At 38.4% G+C, this 19118-nt stretch overlaps 1 protein-coding gene across 2 annotated transcripts in view; it reads right to left on the bottom strand.

Annotated features, from left to right (window-relative positions):
* Positions 1 to 19095, bottom strand: part of LOC143163528 (signal recognition particle subunit SRP54) — a 36969-nt gene extending 17874 nt beyond the window's left edge. The window contains exons 1-16 of one of the 2 annotated variants that reach the window (XM_076345031.1): positions 18957 to 19095; positions 15292 to 15400; positions 13726 to 13817; positions 13055 to 13139; positions 11996 to 12100; positions 10688 to 10754; positions 10542 to 10599; positions 9688 to 9838; positions 8592 to 8740; positions 7104 to 7204; positions 6914 to 7000; positions 6395 to 6468; positions 6037 to 6145; positions 5123 to 5293; positions 4571 to 4666; positions 3455 to 3919 (exon numbers count right to left, since the gene is read on the bottom strand). In XM_076345031.1, coding sequence (XP_076201146.1) covers positions 3828 to 3919; positions 4571 to 4666; positions 5123 to 5293; positions 6037 to 6145; positions 6395 to 6468; positions 6914 to 7000; positions 7104 to 7204; positions 8592 to 8740; positions 9688 to 9838; positions 10542 to 10599; positions 10688 to 10754; positions 11996 to 12100; positions 13055 to 13139; positions 13726 to 13817; positions 15292 to 15369 — 1515 coding nt within the window. In that variant the 5' untranslated portion in view covers positions 15370 to 15400; positions 18957 to 19095 and the 3' untranslated portion in view covers positions 3455 to 3827. Of the gene's footprint in view, positions 1 to 3454; positions 3920 to 4570; positions 4667 to 5122; positions 5294 to 6036; positions 6146 to 6394; positions 6469 to 6913; positions 7001 to 7103; positions 7205 to 8591; positions 8741 to 9687; positions 9839 to 10541; positions 10600 to 10687; positions 10755 to 11995; positions 12101 to 13054; positions 13140 to 13725; positions 13818 to 15291; positions 15401 to 18956 lie in introns of those variants that run through there. The other variant, XM_076345034.1, reaches the window with a different exon arrangement.
* Positions 19096 to 19118: the final 23 nt, after the last annotated feature.

Raw genomic sequence — 19118 nt, 5'->3', positions numbered from 1 at the left:
TTCCATCCTGTATCATTAAGAATAGCTTCTAAAGAATTACAGTCTGTAGCGTAGATGGGCTCTTATGGACTTTCTTAGTCATATTATCAAAGCATGATCCAGATCCCATGACAAATTAAAGTCCCAGGTAAAGTACAGATGTACTAGATTTACAATTATACTAGCACAAGGCAGAAAATGTTCCCCTTATGAAAAGGACTGTTGCACAGAATGTACTATTGAATGTGTGATTACAGAGACGCACAAGTGAAAGACTAGAGTACTACTTTAGATAGTACAGGACAAAGAGGTATTACTTAAAACTGCAAAGAAACAAACTAATGTAAGGGCACATAAATACCTCCTACCCTTAGTAGAGTCAACATTCTGTTTAGTAAGGACTGGATGAAATAGGGTAGCAGCTCTTAAAGAACAGCATTAAATCATCAACCAAACAACTTGCTCTTCTTTACCTCTACTGCAATTATAGCGGCTGTACAGTAATATTGAAGTTAATCTTTCACCTCCCAGAACAATTAGCATTTGCAACTTAGACAAGTTTAATAAATTTAGCAAGTGTCAATATTGAAAGTCCTGAGGAAAGGTAAAGACTTAACAAATAAACCCATGCCTGTGCCTTTCCATGGCTATTTGTGTGTGCTAATAGTTAATTGTCCAGCTCCTATCACATAGCTATCTATTGACCATCATAAATGTTTCCTCTTAGTAGGCTGCTCAGAGAGGCTTAAGAAGAGTTGCTGTGAACTACATGCATCCTTTGCCCTAACTGCAATAAGAGGATATTTATATTTGAACTGCCAAGGTCTTCCTCTTTCTTGAAGGAGTAGAAAAATTCCATCAAATCTGTTGTTCTAGCCCTATGGGTAGGACTTTCCTTTAAAAGGCAGCAAACTAATAAAGCATACACCAACAATATATGATTATTCCACAGCTGGTGAAGGTCTTCCACTTTTACAGAACCACCACCATCTTCCAGAAAAGTAAACATGCAACAGATCCCTATTTCTGTATTAGTGTCCTGGATGTCAAAGCTTATTTACATCCTGTAACCAAAGAAAAGGGTGACTGCAGGATGTCACTGATTTTGAAGTAAGGGTGCACTTCCAAAACGGAAATAAAAGAGTTGAGCTTATTTTGTACGTTACTCCTTTGTCCATTGGCTCCTTCTAGTGGCCTTTCCCGGGCGCTACAATTACCTAGTTACTTAAACCCTTCTTTACCTACTTCAAATTCTTAATGAACTTTATTTAGCCATGTGTCCAGACACCAAAACAGCAAACTTGTCTGCGCAGCAGCAACAGCTTTCAGTAAGATACACGCAGAAAGACAGGCCTCAGTCTTCTAAGTATTTCCAGTGAAGTTTGTTTGCCTCTAATTTTTCAGGCTTCTTGTATGCCAGAGAAAACTTTTCTGCAGAACATGGCGAGATCCTGTGGAGGACGAGTACAAGAAGCCCAATGCAAGAAAATGGTGCTGGGAGAGTTGTTATTCATGGCACTTGCTGGCAGTGTTTTACATGGCCTCTCCTAGCTTGATGCAATTAAGTCTCCCAATTCAGAATGCCAAATTGAGAGAACATATAGAACATGATAGCTTCTGTTCTCCTGCAAGAACTTCAGGATTTTCTTCTACACATTGTGCTCTGCAGGATCCACAAACAAAAAAATTATTGCCCACACTCCCCGAAATTGTTCTCCTATAAAGCTATGACAGAATTTTATAGGTGCTCCTATACAGTTGAACTCTCCTTTTAAGTGCCTCCAACATGAATCTGTTTTTTTGTTGTTTTGCTTTTTAAACTTGAGATCTTCAGGCAATTATTCCAAGCAGGTTCCAAAGTCTTTTCTACCTAGCATGTTAAGGCAAGAGCAATATACTGCTATTTGTTTATTCCAGCGTATATCTTAGAAGTAAGAATTGACACACTTTTACTTTAAAGGAAATGCTTTCTGAACTTGCCCTTGCTCTGCCAACAGACAGCTAGTGACAGCTCTCTTCCTGTCTGGTAGCAGTGGTAGCAGTTTGGAAATGGTGAGCTAAAGACTAAAACTAAATGTATGCAATGAATTGCAAATAGAAAGGGTTAACTGTTGGTTACTTGACAGTCTGACTGAGCCTGTCCAGAAGCACAGTGCTTCACTGTTCATCCTCAATATGCCTATTCATGTTTGATTTCCATCAAAAGCATTCAACATAACTACCCACTCTCCCCTACTGACTGCATTCCAAACCAAGATTTATTTGCTACTCTTTGCTGTATGATTTTGTACATTGCATTGGTTTGTACTGCTCAAGAACTGAAAAATATTACAAAAAAGATAAAAGTTTTAGTAAACATACACCACTTAAGTAGCTGAGGACAGCTCCCCCGCAAGCTGGTGATATGCAAGGACTCATTCTTTTGTCACATTCAAAATACTAAGATCCAACTTAACTGATCCTTTTACGGACCAACGCTATGCATAAAATGCAGTGCTGTAGGTAAATGGCATACCTGAAGATTTTTCAGCATCCTCCATACATTGAATACACATACCACTAATCACGCAGAAGATACTCCCACATTATAAACTAAGTTACAGCATACCTTGTTTTATTAGTGCAAGAGCATAATTACCTATTATATACGCTATTCACTGTCAGCTGTGTTAGCTGCCACCTTCTCAAAGAACTGGCTGACAGAGGGACACACTTGTTTTAATTACTGTATGTAATTTTTATCTTATGTAAGCAACAGAGATGGGTGTCCATTCACAACCCAAGCACTCTGCAGTGTATTAAAATAAACTCATATATACCCTCTTGCCTTAAGATAAGGGTGAAAGATCTTACCATATTTGCCAAGATGTATGTTGGATTTCAAGGTTCACTTGGTCTACCTAGTTTCTGAAGTGTGCCTGTAGATACCACCCTTTTGAGACAAACACAGTAAACTGAAATATTAGAAGAAGAAATGCTATAGGAAATTAAGATCAGATTGTAGCCAAGTTGGGGCAATGTGCTCTGTCAGATACAGCTATCTGTGTCTGTTTTATTTTAAGTTCAGTACCAGCACAGAATTCCATCTAGTATGTATTAGAAACTATCTCCATAACAAAAGAACTGCTTAATTGGCAGCCTGGTATGAAGATTATCTTCAGTATATGAGGCAGCTTGATATCTGCATACCTGTATGGTTTTAGTCACTTCATTCTTTATGTATAGGGAAAGAACGATAAAATTCTGGAGGACAAAGTTTTGTACAAATCGGAGCACAGCACATCCACCTTCTAAAAAAGCTTCAAAGAGTACACTTGAGCAGCAACAGCACATTTCAGATACTGAATTATTCTTATAGTATCTATGCCAAACATGAGTTACAACAGTCATTAGAAACAAATCAAACCAAGGAAATAATCTCATTACATATTGATAAAGGACAGTTATAAAAGAACTGAAGAAACAGGCCATTCCCTTGTTTATAACCACTTAAATTTTATTTTACAGTATATCTGTGACATTTTATGTTACTATAACCAAAGATCAGGGTTGTTTACAAATATAATGGCTGCCATTTGATGTAAACAATTTAAAAGTGTCTCTAAATATTAAAATTTTACATCATGATTTTGTTTTATTAAATTGAATTACTCTTTGTGCCATCAGGTATTAGCGGAGAGGAACTAATTTAAGCAAAAATAGTTTTCAGAAATTAGATGTAGAAACTGAGAAGCCTGAATAAGATTTCAAAAGACCACTCCCCCCATCACTGTAAAAAGGAAGAAAGCAAATTCTTTCACTGAAGTTGCAACGAAGAGTCAACCAAGTCCATTTTTATTAAGGCTTCTTTACATATTATTGAATCCCATCATGCCTTTCATATTCCCAGCAGCACCTTGTTGAAATTGCCTCATCATTGACTGCAATCCTGCCATGCCACCTGCAGAAAATAAGTGAGAACATGGATGTGTTAATTAACTCTGAAGCACATCTATCTTGCTTCTGAGGCCTCATTATAGCACACATGCTATTTCAATAATATACAAATGCAAAAGCCCAAGACTGTCAAGGCAGGTTTAAATGGCTATCGAAAATGGACAACTGAGTGAGTAATTACAGAAAGGTCTGCAAAACACCAGGCTTAAAGTAGGCTTTAAGATGACCTGTGCGTCTAGACAAAAGAAAAAACCATTATCAATTAGTGAGGTTCCAGTATGGGAGTCTTTACTTAAAGCTGCTCCTGACAAATTTAATTATTTGAGGCAAAGCTTAGAAGAGAAGGGAAGTTTAGGAATAGATTTGCTTTACCACAGTCACGCTTCAAGTCATCACTTTACTACTTCATCAGACACCGCTCCAATTGCTCATTTTGAGAGCTGAATCCAAATGAAGAGACTAGATTAAGCACTGGTAAGTGCAAAGGATTCATAACATATGGACTAAACTTTCTGATTCTCCTTAGAAAACCTAGAAATACTTAATACTGATATATGATGCACACATTCTCATATCACCTTCCTCACTTCTGTATTTCAAATGCTCCACTGTAATTGGTAGTCCTCTCTTGAAGCTGTAAAAAGCCAACACATACCCATATGATGAAGAACTCTTGGATCCATCATCTTTGCCATCTGTTGGTTCAGTTTGGCCAACTGAGATGGATTTACATTCTTTGACATATCACCGCCTAAAAAAAAAAAGAAAGAAACAATCGTAAGAAAGTGGATTAATATATGGGGCTAAAAATAAAATAATTCAGAATTTTACCTCCTAATTCTAGATTCAAATCCATTCAAGCCCACGATCAAAAGTTAGCACATCAGCCACTTAAAAGTATTTAAGGATCAACAGTCCCTGTGCCCCATGTAGCAGACTAAAGTGTCAGTATTGTAGTAGTAATGAAATCTACATTGATAAAGCCAAAAATACAGTAGTTTTCACTGTTAACTTACACATTAGTGTCACGAAGAACAGTGCAGTTCTTACCAGTTACATAAAAGAGCTTTCAAACATCATGAAAATGAGTGAACTACAACTCACTTTCTCTTCTCCCAACACCTAATCTACATTTTTACATTTCCTCTGTGTTCACCCATCAAGTGACCTCCCCACTAAGTTAATTAATGTTTTACTTTTTTTTTACCTTTGAAAAGCCCTTTGATGCCTCCCATCTTTTTCACCATCTGTGCAAACTTAGTGTATTGGGTCAAAAGCTCCTGAACATCTCTGGTAGAAACACCTGAACCTCTTGCTACTCTTTGGATTCTTCCTGGCTGCTTACTGAAAACTTTGGCACCATCTGTACTGTCAAGTTCTGCAATTACAGTGTGGGAAAGAAAAACCCATTCAGTTACTGACATTAAAATCTGTTACAGCTGGTAGCAAACTTGTTCTCATTATTGTTGAGAATTTAGTTATTTTTTAGAATTTTACATAAATGATTGAGACATGATATTCTAGGGAATAGTACTAAAAAGCTGTTTTGTTCATAAGTTAATCACCATGATAGAAAAAGTCGCCTGAATAAATTATGTTCTCAGCATACTTGGTCTTAAGCCATATTAATGGGTTTAGCACAAGGGTAAGAGCATACTTCTCCTGCAACAGTTACGGGTGGATTAGAAACAATACACCTTGAATTCCAGAGACCAGGCTGAGTCACCAAGTAAATTTGAGGGTAGGAAGACAGACAGCAATGACAGATTAAAAATGAATGTAACTTTTTAATTTGCAAGTATTGTGTTAATAATTTAAGAAGCACAGTTACAGTATGAAAAAATACATTAATTTCCAATAGAATGCTTCAAAATCCCATCTATTCTACACAAGACAGAGCAGCAACAGGCAATTGTCAACGTATCTCTCTAAATACTTAGACTTATTCAGAACGTTTGAGACACATATGTACTCTTAGCCATTTCTAAGAGTGATAAGTGCTCCTCGTCATTTTCTGTCACTGTGGATGCTGCCTTAGGTCCAACTTGTTTCCAAAAAGATCTCTGTAAATAAGCTTGTTCAACAATGGAGAAAAGAAATAGTGGGTGAAGTTTGTTTTACCTTGGTCATTCATACTGTCCATTATAGTCATAAGTTTCTTTAGCCTTGCCATTGATTCCTGTTCATTGCCTTTACTCATGAAGTCAGTTCCAAAACCAGGGATCATACCCTTGTTTTAAAAATGGAAAACAAAAGCTGTGTCAGAATAGGCAAAGCTAACTTTAATTAAGCAGCCAGAAATATGGACAGCAAGTTTTAGTTCAGCAGTTATGTATCGCAGTAGGCAAATCATTTCACCTTTTTGAAAAACATAAAGCACAGACTCTAGCACCAGTTTCAATGAAGAGTTCTAAATTTACAGCAGAAGTTTGTCAAATACAAATGAAAATCTGATAAAATGATTCGAGGGATAACTAACCAAGATCTGACTGAATGGTCCCATTTTCATGATGTTTTGGAATTGTTCATACATATCTCTCAAAGTAAATTGACCTGAAGTACAACAAAAGAAGAAGATTAGCAAAAGTCACACTAGCATTTTGGTCTTACTGTCCTTTCTCAATTATTCTTCTTTATATTTACAAGGTAAATACTATACTGCAAAGACAAGTAGATAAATAAACCTCTTCTCCACTATGAACATGGCCAAACCATTTTAGATGGCACACACTTAAGAGTTAAGCTAGTTATTCTGCAGTTACAGACAGTTATAGTCTGACAGACTTATCACTCGAAAAATATAACTCAATTTACTTGCCTGCCCCATTTATTAGAGAAAGAATAACCATTCTTCACTATGCACATGAAACAAGCTACTTGTCTCTACATACATATATGCATATATACATATTAACTTGGTGGTCTACATCCCTGAGAGAACCTGCCATGATTAGGTCATGGTAATACACCCGCTATTCAGGCCTTGGGAATAACTTACCATGTTTGAGCTTTTCTATGAGTGCTTCATTATCATCCAACTTTAACTCATTTACTTTATCTATCAATCCTTCAATATCACCCATACCTGGAAAAAAAAAGCTCCAAAGTTGGCATTAAAAAAATTACACTTTGACTTTCTATTATCCAATTCAAAGTGTCTTTTAAGTATAGTTGTACGCAGTACATACCAAGAAGTTTGCTGATGAAAGGCTGTGTTTTAAAGGGTTCAAAGTCATCTATGTGTTCACCAGTTCCAATAAAAATAATAGGACTCTTTGTGGCAGCAACTCTGCAGTAAAATATATTTTATGAAATGGCCTCTCAAAAACCACCCATCTTTTGTACCACCTATTAACATAATCAGCCAGGCATCATCAACACAACGCATCCTCCCTGAAATATCTTTCTTACTCCTCAAACTTTTAATGCAAAAACACCCAGCATTTAGGATGGGTAGCTGGGAGTAGCTGACACAATGTTTCTCTAATTAGTACTTTGTAAAACACAAACTCTGCTTTGAGAAATCATCAACAGAAATAGAAGTTGCTTATTTTCATTGCTGAGTTGAAGAAACTTGAGGGGAAAGAAAGAAAAATAAATCATCTCCATTTTATCCTAATATTCGGAGGCCAGATGAGACAGACATTGACTACTTTTTCTTCAAGGTACCTCCTACAACAGACAGCAATCTCATTTTCAATACAGAAAAAAAGCTTAGACGTAGGAAAAATCAGAACCTTTTCACCAATCATTGGTACTAGCTTTTAGATGAACTCAGCTTCCAGTCTACAGAAAGTATAGGACAAACACAGCAGACATAACACATACAAGCACGTGACAACTGGAACAAGCTTTTGGTATTTTCATTTTGCTCTTTAGTTTTTCATCACTACGCTATAAACAACAGCAAAATACATATGGCAGTTTAAGAACTCTAACACTTAAGATCAAAGTCAGACAGCGATTTAGTAAGTTGGAGGCAGTTAACTTTGACTGTTTTGACAAATCATCTCAGCTCCATACAAGCTGTGTCACTGAAACGCAGCTGGAGATTAGTCTGACATGCCATCATATAAGGCCGAAGATAAAATGTAACATTTTTCTAGTCAACAGAGTCTGTCAAGATACAGCACATGAAGTCCAACAAGAATGGAATTCAGGAAAGCATGACTGCAGACTAATTTTTTTACCAAGTTGTTGGACACTGGCAATCCAGAAGTTTGATTTGCATCACAGCTTTAAGGCCACTAGGTATGACTAGCCAGAGTTTTTCCCCCTTTGGAAAAAAACAATCTTGGGTATTAAATGAGAAGCAAAACTTTTGAGGTAAGCCATATCTATTAAGTCCAAATTTATATTTGTGGTAAAACCTCCTGATACGCAATAAATATAATTGCTTGATGCTATTCTCAGAAGACAGGAGTCTGACATGTGACAATACACACTACTGTATTGGAAGTACATCATAACATCTGATTCTGACTGACGTTAATATCAACGGGTGATCTTATCCACCAGAAGCAGGGTAAGAACATAACTGTTACTGACTTAAATCTCAGATTCTGTGCAGTGTGACACTGACACTTTCACAGGACAGGCTTCCAAGAAACACTAACATATTTCATGGTTGTCCATGCACGGCCAGATGTTGGACACTATTATATCACAATACTTACGCACTAAGAGCTCCACCTCCTTTTGCATGTCCATCAAGCTTAGTAACAATAACAGAAGCTACATCTACTTTATCTTTGAAAGCTTTAGCTTGAGCTTCACAAGCTTGGCCAATGGAAGCATCCATCACATAAACAATGTTATCTGGTTGCTAGGAGAAAAGAGAGATAAACAAAATAGTAATTTCCTGCTTTCTTAAACAGTGTTCATGCATTATGTTCAGTAGCAGAACTTACTGCAATGACAGTAAGTATGTAAAGGCTGTGCAGTTTAAAACAAAAGGGCAACTGTTTTATGAACGGTATTGTCTAAGGACCATTTGAAAACTCTGATGCTGTATTACTATGTGAAAGACTTATTTACAATGCAGAATATTACAATTTGATAGGTCTACAGTTATTACTTACATTTTGAGTGATTTTAGCCAGTATCTGAGCCAATAAGCTAATTAGTATCTACAAGCAATTAATGGCTAACAACATCTTCCATTCGGTTTCACATTAAGAGCTTTAAGACATCCATTCCTCTGAAAACAAGTTAGCCATTAGCAGGAGTTGTGTGGGAAGCGTCATATTATCATGCAATACCACAGAATCAAAAAACCAGCCAGACTTTTTAAACCCATACAAGAAACACCAGCTTCATTTACATATCAAAACTGTTGAAAGTTATCCAATCATCTTCTCTGGTTCAGGGCAATTATTCATGACAATCACAGAAAATGTAGTACGCATAGCTACCAGATCAGACTGGTTCTTTTATCTAGTTTCTCAATGCAAAGATCGTGAAAAGGAAAAGTTAAAGCAGGAACGGTAGTCTAGTTATGTGCAAGCATCCTCGAATTACAGATACAAGAATTAAAACTGACACAGAACTATCAAGCACTGATCATCCAGCCCTTGCTTATTCATATCTGTTTGTAATTTCTAATATATTCTAGGAGTTAAAGTGCTGACACATTCCAGAGGAGCAAAATCCACACAGAACATTAGGAGATAAACATAAATGAATTGTATAGTCAAATATATATATAAATATATATAATTGAATAGTCAAATTACTACAACAGAAGTTATTGTATTTTTTGAAACTACTCACTATGGCATTAGCAACTTGTAACATCTCTTCAAACAAAGAGTCTTCTTGTTTGTGACGTCCACTTGTATCAACAATGATTATTTCAAAGTTTTCATTCTTAAATTTCTCAACACCTTCTGAGGCAATAATTACAGGATCCATTTCTGTATAACTGATCACAAAGAGAAATATATACATATGCAATTCCTTGTTCCCAAAAAAACCTAATTCAAACTTTCATTACTTGACTGTAAACTTGTTAACTGTAAATCTAGCTGGATTTCAGGAGGGACTTCCTCTTATGTCAAGCAAAAATTGATTAAAAATATGCCTTCCTAAGCCATTTGCCCTTACTATTCAGTGAACTGAAGCACAAAGGACTGTCTCACCTGCTGAAGACTGCACTAAGTTCTACTAGCCCTTCTCTGAAATAACATTTAACTGAGGACCTAGACAGTACACCTCCAGTGAAGCTTAGGGGCAAGTTATTTACTGCTTTTATAAAAGCTATTTTAGGTTCACTGCTGCCCCTACTTGACAATAAAAATTAAGGGTCCAAAAATCATATCCTTTGATCTGTAAAGATACTTCCTGAAAATCTGAATGTGTCTGGTAAAGGCCTATAAACTGTTATACGCTGAGAGAATATTCTAGGGAATTATCCCCCTGATCTCTTTTCACACTATCCCTTACCTGCTGCTACTGGCAGACAATATACTGAACTAGGCACAACTTTCCTCTGATCAGAGCAAGTATTATAGTAAAATCTAAGTAATTAGGCAACACTGAATGGGGCTTAGTGTGAGATGTTCAATAAGGAACAATACATCATTGGAGTTGAATTGTTCTCCAAACTGATTCTGAAGGATGCTTACCTCCCATAAAAGGGAATTCTTGCTTTTGTGGCATTCTGCTTTAACTGGTCAAAAGCACCTGTAAGACAGGTACAGTCAATGGACTATTTAAAAAAAAATCTGTAAGTATTAGAGATAAAGAACCACATCGTTAAAGACTGTATTACCTGCTCTGTATGTGTCTGCACATATTAAACATGTCTTCCAACCTTTCCTCTGATAGAAGTATGCTAACTGTGAAAAGAAATCCAAAACAGCTAGTTACACCAAAATCCCACTAGAAAGCATGACACTATAACAGCTTATAAGCCACTGAAGTACATACAGAGGACAAAAAGTCAAGCCAGCCTTCCTATAACTGAGACCACTTAGTGACACTGTGCAAGTATCAAATGTTAGCATCTCTGTTATTTAGAAAAGTATGTTGTACATATAATTATTAATGGCGAGATGAAAACAGCTGCTTGATTCTGCTTCTGATTTCAGTTTCCTGAGCTAGGAATGACTACAAATAATTCCAGTTCCCATTTTACTAACTCCTGGATTCTGCTTACTGTTAATACTGCAGATAAGACTAGCTTTAGAAACTACCCAAAGCAGTAATTACTTCAGTATTAAGTACTGTAATGGCTACAACTTGTACAGCTCTCTTTCTGTACATCCAGAGGAACAAAGATATTTCCATTGCAAGGACATGTTTTAAAGCAAAGGATGGAATCCTCACTTTCTTATAACACTCAGCTTCACTGGTACAATGTACATTCACAGAACATTTGATTGACCAAACACAAACTTCCAAAATATAGTTCACCTACAGAAGCACTAGGAAAGTCTTATGAAATCAGGGCAGTGATATATTCGGTATAGCCTATGCATGAATCTCAAAAGCAGATGACTAAAAAACCAAAGATGCATCAGTCTTTTTCCATAGGATAATTTTTCCTCCCAACAACCATTATAAATAGGTTAAGTGTTGATTCAGAGCATTCTTTTTTAGCCTTAAAAATACAAATCCAAATTTCCTCAGTTAATTTGGGGCTAGAACAGGTTTCATACCACCCACTCATACTTAACTGAGTTATCTAACACAGGGGCCAACTTCTACTGGTTCCCCTAAATAGGTAATGGAAATAGGTAATGGAATGAGATAGGTTCTATTCATAGTACTAGTCTTAAACCCAGAAAGCAAGGAATAGAAAGCATCTTTGTTATCCATATATGGTATCATTTCATCAAGAGTTTAGTTTAAAAAAATCTTGAAGGAAGTCCTACAAGCCATAAATTGCCCCAAAAGAATTAGATGTTCATCTCATCTCAGAAACCACTCTACAAAAATATCTCCACGTTACAATCAGTTAGTATTTTCCTACTTATAGAAACAGCACAGATCACAAGCAAATCCTACCAAAGGAATCCAATGACCACCTCCACCCCCCAAGAAAAAGAGACATGCAAACAGATTCAGTGCAAGTTACCTTTGAACAGGTCGTTGTTTTACCACTTCCTTGCAAACCAACAAACATTATAATATTCTGTTTTCCTTTGGTAGGTGTCCATGCTTTGACTCCAGGATCTACAAGCTATAGAGCAAAGTACAATATATGTTGCAGAACTGAATTTCAGAAGCACACAACGGTCAGTGTCACGGTCATGCTGGGTGCCTGGCTTTATATTCAATGGAGCAAGCCAATTTTTGCATATTCTAGTCTTAATTTGGCTTAGATCCTTGCTGATTTACAGTGAACAGCAACAGCCCATGCAAGATATCTATAGTATATAGTATTATGCATAATAATTCTGTAACAGTAACAGTGTTAATTTCTTTCTAACGCCAAGCACCGAAGTCAGGGTGGCCTGTATATATGGCGCAAGTATAACAACCAACACAGAAACATGACCTCCACCCCACCACTGCTCAAGATGGACCTCTTCTGGTGAGAATCCTACAGTACAGAAGACTTTTTAGGGTTGCTGCCTCACTTCTCAAATGAGCAGAAAGTACATACATTCCAGAGAGCCATCATATGGGTGGGCACAGACTACAGCATAACAAAAAAGACTATAGTGTTAACTAGGAAGAGGACAGAATACTGATACCCCCGTGCTGATTTGACAAAGCAGGCAGATTAAAGAGAAATGTTGCCATGAATTGCTGGGTTGTTACTTAAGACTTTTTCAAAGGCTTATAAGTAGTTTGAACAAATCTTCATGCGGGTAGCAAAGGTGTGTTTCTGGAACAACCAAAGACAGTCCAGAAGCTAGTAGTACTTTACCCTTATTTTGTCTTTAAATTTCAACTGAAGAGTAAGAATAGCTGGACTTGAAGCTTAAATCAAAGTTGGTCTGAGAGATGCCCAGGAAGTAGTTTCCATCACAAGAATACTAGTGTTTGCAGCAGTAAGTAGCCTCACAACAACAGAAAACATAACTGTAGGTACCACACAATAACTTTAAAGCTTGGCTCACTACTGTACTGCTTCCACAGCCCAGGCTGTACAAGAAAAGTGACGTAATACAGAATTTTGAAGTCCTACCTTAACAAGTTCCTTAAAGACAGCATGCTGAATCATTTTTCTTTTATTAAGGCCAGATGCCATTTCTTCAAGATCAATCGCAGACCTGAGTTTAGGAAAACCATGAAACACTAGTATAACTTAAAGCATCACTTTAACCTAGTAATAAATGAAGTCTTTCCAACTGGAACAGCACTCTGATTTGCCTTGAGTTTTCAGATAGGATGTATTTAAGAGACATGCACTGGAGATATTACTTCTGTATGCAGGACAAAACCAGGTTTCTGAAATACTTGCATCTTTCAGACTTGAATCTACTTGAATTACACATCTGAAAATAGCCAAGGTAACAGTACTGGTCACATACACAGATCTATTTATATCCAGCACAGAACATGTGAAGTTGAGGTGTCTAGGAAGTAACAAAGAACTTGCTTATCATACCACTCAACTGATGACAGCAACAGTTTTTTGAAACAAGACTATAACAGCAATGACTGGCTAAACTGGACAAAGATTCTTTTGATGGAATTGGCTAGACATTTAGTTCAAAATGTATTTTTCTGTTAAAGATAAACTGAGTGTGTCTAAGAAAAACCATATAAAGATAGAAGTTAGTTATTCTTCTGTAACCTCACATTACAACTTTTACAAACATTAGAAGTTAAATGCATTTTGATTATTTCACTTACTTGACATTTTCTCTGAGTTGCTTCACAAGTTTAATATTAACATCAGCTTCCAGTAATGCTGTACATACTTCTTTTAACATAGCATTTAAAACCTTTGGAGTATAAAAGAAAAATGGTTTTATAATACACAGTATTGACTAGGCCAGTATTAGTTCAAAATACGAACGTGAAAGTGTATTTATGATATAACCAAGGCTTTTACAAATTAAATGCATGCAGTCCTATCATTACATTGACTGCCACATAAAAAAAGTCTATGCATTTGTTCCTATGTAAATGCAATTTAAATTTGAAAGGGTAATACTGGAAAAGAAGGGTCCTCAATTTGTAATATGCACGCTATAACAAAGTAACATAGAACACTTCCTATTGCATTAAGGACAACAGCAGCTCATATGGTAGCAAGACTTTCTAAACTTCCCAATGGGTACTCCTTAGAGACAGCTGTAACAGAAAGCCACAAAAGAATCTCTTAACACAACATAATCTCTGTAAATAAAAGTATTCCTTAAATGCAAGACGGACACACTATCTGCATTCTCAGCAGAAACGGGACTGCTGCTCTGGGGTACGCCTTTTAGGCAAACAGGTGCCTCGGTTCGGAACCCAGTTTAGTAGTTCTAAGACTTTTCAAAGTGAAACGTCTTGAACAAAAAGATTTTTTGAAAGTAACACCTGCATAAATGGCCTCATTTGCACAGCTTGAGCTCTTGCAGGAGAAAAGTTTCTACTGCTGAAAAAAATTAATTGGGCTGTATTTGATTCAGTTAAGGATTTGTTGTCTCCCAGCTGAAGATTTGTTAAAACCTTTCTTCTATGCACAAGTTCCAACCCTGCAACCCTCGATAAGCCTACTTTTTAGTTACTTTAAGCCACCTGTCTGTCTACCTGAAAAGTTTCTAGCAATTTATTTACTCAGAGGCACTTCTAAACCACCACATCAGTTAGTTTTCCATCTTGCTTTTCAGTCCATATAACAGAAAACGTTCATAATTTCAAATTCTTAATTAAAAAAAATACAGACTATACCAAGTCAAACAGCTTCCAGAACCACACACTGTATTGGCTTGAATATAAAGGCAGCAAACATAACATAATCCTCACATTTCAGACAGCAAGGTTTACACTGAAAGCTATTTGTTCTTCCATGCTTCAGCTTCCAGCAGCCTAGTACGCAACTCCATAGTCTGGCTGCGCACACACACATGAATCAGAGCAGTCTACATAGTCTCACAGCCTACCTTCCACCAAAACTTAGGCACATATTGCCTCCTCCAGCGTTCACCTCCTCAGAACACCGATCTTCATAAGAACAGCCACCAGGCTCAAGGACCCTTTGACCATGGGACCCACTATCCCTGAGTGATTATGCATGTCTACATCTGGTTCTAAGTTTTGGCGGTACTATCAGGAGGTTAAAACTTCTAGTTAGAAATTTTACTTGAAGGAATAAAAGAGCTTTGGGATAACATCAACCTACTTCAAGCTTCTCATCAGCCTTTGAGAACTTCTTCTCAGAACTTGGCACTAACATTTAGAAAGCAATCACATATGCATACTACATACCTCTTCATTGATAATCGTAGCATTGCTCAGTGAGCGTAATGCTGAAGTTATTTTTCTTCCAAGATCTGCTAGAACCATTTCGGCGGCTTCAAGTACAACTCAGAAGAATCTGGAAAACAATTAAAAATTAAATGCAAAACCAGTTGAAGCTATGCCTTCACAAATTAATTATTCCAGTATCTTTTGGGTTAAGAAAACTGCTTTGCATTCCAGAAAGTACCCAAGTTTTAATTTTTTTAGAGTTATTTTTAGCAAATATTGGCCTGAAGCTAATTTTAGGCTATCCTGACGGCCTACTTAAAAATAGAGACACGACGCTGCAATTAGGAAGCATTTCACTGTCTGGAATATTTGTGTGAAAAAACAGTCCAGACAGACTTCCAGAAAGAATGCTAAGTGCTTTTTATCTTCTTATCAGCAATATGTTACACGACAGAATAAAATCAAGCAGAATAGCCTAGGAGCTCTGCATCCTGCAAAGACAGTATTATCGGAAGCAAAATATTTTGCTAGCAAAATTGAACATTATCGATCAGTTCTATTTTATCTACCTTACCCTAAATCAAACTGAATTTCCCATTTCAGTAACCCTACATACTTACATTTTAATAAGCAAAATTCACTTTTTTTTTTTTTAACATCTTTATTGGAAAACCAGACTATTTTTGCTCACTACAGGCACAAATCTTACACATAAGCCTAAAGCATACCACAACTTGTAGTTAGGAAGCCATAAAAAGTTAATTTCTGGAGGGTATGCACAGTCTAGTCAACATGCTAAACCACTCCACCTCCTATACAAGGCAGCAAGACATTCAGGAGAACACATGGCAGAAACAGCAATCAAATTCTGAAAAAGGGCAAACCAAAACTTGTCTAAAGAGCAAAAAAAGTTGCAACATCATAGTTACTGCTGAAATGGAGCACTTCCAATTCTTCTTGTTTATCTTCAATTTCACAGTTGTTTTCTCGTACCCATCTGAAACTACTCCCTTGCTGACAGCTGAATTCAGAATCTTACATTTGAGTTCCTCCTTTCAAAACTGAAAGCAAACTTCCCAATAATGAGAGCCTCTGTAATCAAAGTAGCTGACAGTTCTCAAGATTTTCTGGACTTCCCCCCCTCACCCCTCAAATAGGTAGAGAAGAAAACAGACAAGAAAGGCTGGTCCCTTTAGTAAAATGAAGAATACATCATTAGCTATATTCTTACTTAAGAGAGAGGGCTCCAACCTAGGTGAGACAGAAAGCAGCTCATCATATACACACCGAGATTGACTAGCTGTACAGGCCCCAAAAAACAAGGCTTATGATGTGTTTGTTTATAAGTACAAAGATATATTCCAAAGTAGATAAAACAAGTCACCCATGTAAGCCAACCTCCTGACTGCTTTGCCTAATTGAGAGTTAATATTGTCATGAAGTTGGCAGGTTAAAAAAAACAAAAGACAAACTGCCAGTCCAACCCCTCCAATACTGAGGCCACAACGCAGAACAAGGTTTCCAGAAGTTTCAGAAGATGTAGGATAAATAAATTCAGTCTAAGTACAGGCCTCAGATGTAGCAAATGATGCAAATAAATATATTTACACACTGTAGATTTAGCGTACATTGTATGTACAGGCAATTCCGAAGTGACATACATTCATGATGACACGCCATCTCAATATTTCATTAAAAAAAAGTAAGTCTGTGCTTCCTAAGGAACTCTGCCTGTAAAGTATTTGCAGATCAGCACACTAACAGATATGGATGTCCACCTTCTTACTTTGCTGGAAGAGGACTTCTACATGACATCTAAAGTGGGACAACTCCAAGTTTTCCTTACAGGGCATACAAGTCACATTCTTGCAGAATAATTCTGAAAAAGCATTATCATCAATATGATCTACCAAAGGGTATCAGCAAGACGGATGTTCAAAATGTTTTTCAAGCTTGTTCCCCATGAAAATCACAGTAATGTAAAAAAATAGAAAAAACTTTAAAAATGGCACTGCATCTCAGTAAGCTTTGAGCTGCTAAAACTGCAGCCATGGACAAAACTTCACAAGAACACTTGGATATGAGAGCTAAGAAATTTGATAGGATGACCAACATACAGTATCCAGGTGAACACTCAATATTTAAAATTAGTTTCCAGAGTTCTACAGATCTCCAAATACAGAAAGTTAATTACGTCCTAATAAATCAATGTTTCCACTACAGAACTCCAAAAGCTTCTTCCAACAGCCTTACAATAGAATAATGTAAATACTATGCTAAGGGGATGAGTTTAAGCATTCTAATACCAACTGCTTTCTCTAGCACATTAAGGATTTATAAGCCATCAGAATTACTAAGGGATGCCGAGTACAGAAATTAATGTAACTTTTCACGTACAGTCCATCCAAGTTGTGAGCCACACCACAGACAAAAAGACACATAAGCTGTCTTAGCAGGTAGCCAACTTGGGTTGGCAGGTAGCCAGAAGGGCATTAGCAGTGACTGCACTGCAGAATGCGTATATGCTGCGTTCAGAGCATCTGTAGTTCTGGAAGAGCTTTTTAGTTTTGATGCAGCACTCCGCAAACACATGGAACAGGTTTAGATCTGGCAGGGCCCCACAGTAAACAAGCCAGGCTGTATCAAGCAGGCCTCACGCTGAGCAAGGCCGTGAGCTCTACACAGTCTGAGCTGCCTTCAGAAGCAGCCTGGGCACCTCCGCACTGAGCTCCCAGATCATCATTCTACCGCACAGCGTCCCAAGACCGCTTCACTTGCTGCTGAAAGGCAGGCACTTCAGGAATAAAGGGGCAGCAGAAGTAGTGGGGTTTTTTTAAGCCATAGCAAAACAGCAGCGAGACAGACTGCCTATCCCTGCCTATCCGTCCAGTATAAACCTCTAACCAAAATTTGTCTGACTAAACTAGCAGTACTCTTTAACGCACAGAATTTTAAAAAGATAACATCTTTAAAAGATAACAGCTGTTTAAAAATTAGTAAGCAAAAGGGATACTTACCTGAAGCCTGTACAATAAAGTTATACTAAATATATACATACACAGGTTAATATCCACTGAAAGTCTAATACTATAACCAAAAAAAAGGCTGATTCACAGGTGGAAATAGCTTGAGCTACTGCAGCGACACTCGACCCCAACTTACAGTTTCCACCTTCTAAAATTATGCGACAGAGGAACAGGAAGGCACCCCCAGAGCCACAGCAGGGACCGGCTACCCTGCTTGTGGCTCGAAGCCCTCGTTTATCACGGAAAAGGAAAAGAACGGTGAAGGCACAACCCTAGATACGTGCCCGGCCCCTGCCTTTCCCCCTCTGCGTCCAGAACCGGCCACAGCCAACGGGCCAGGCACCGGACTGGGCGAGTCCCGTCCCGGTGACGCGGACAGCCGGGGCTCGCCCAAGAGCCCCAGAGCTCCGCTCCTTCGGGGCTGGGCCGGCGCAGCCTGGCAGCGGTTCGGCAGACCGGAGGCCCCTGCCCGGCCCGGCCGCCGCTCCGCGCCCGGGCTGCCGGAGGGCCGACAGGGTCCGGATGCCTGCCCTCTCCGCCGCAGCACCACCAAGGTTGGGCCGAGGGCCCCCGCCTCGCCCCGAAAAACCGCCGCCGGTCGCGGTCCCGCTTCGCGGCAGTCGCGGCGGCAGTCGCGGCGGCAGCCCGAGCACTCACCGGGAGCGCGGCGCGGGGCCTGCGGGCGGAGCCCAGCCCAGCCCAGCCCAGCCCGCCGCGGCGAAGCCGCCCAGCGCTCCACAGCCGCCGCTGGCAACCGCGAGACACCACCGAGCGCCGCTACCCGCCGACCAAGGAAACGTCACCACTCTCCCTCACCCC

The sequence above is a fragment of the Aptenodytes patagonicus genome, chromosome 7 (genome assembly GCF_965638725.1).
Source record: "Aptenodytes patagonicus chromosome 7, bAptPat1.pri.cur, whole genome shotgun sequence".
Taxonomy (NCBI): Eukaryota; Metazoa; Chordata; class Aves; order Sphenisciformes; family Spheniscidae; genus Aptenodytes; species Aptenodytes patagonicus.
This window is presented reverse-complemented; position numbering and strand designations above follow the sequence as displayed.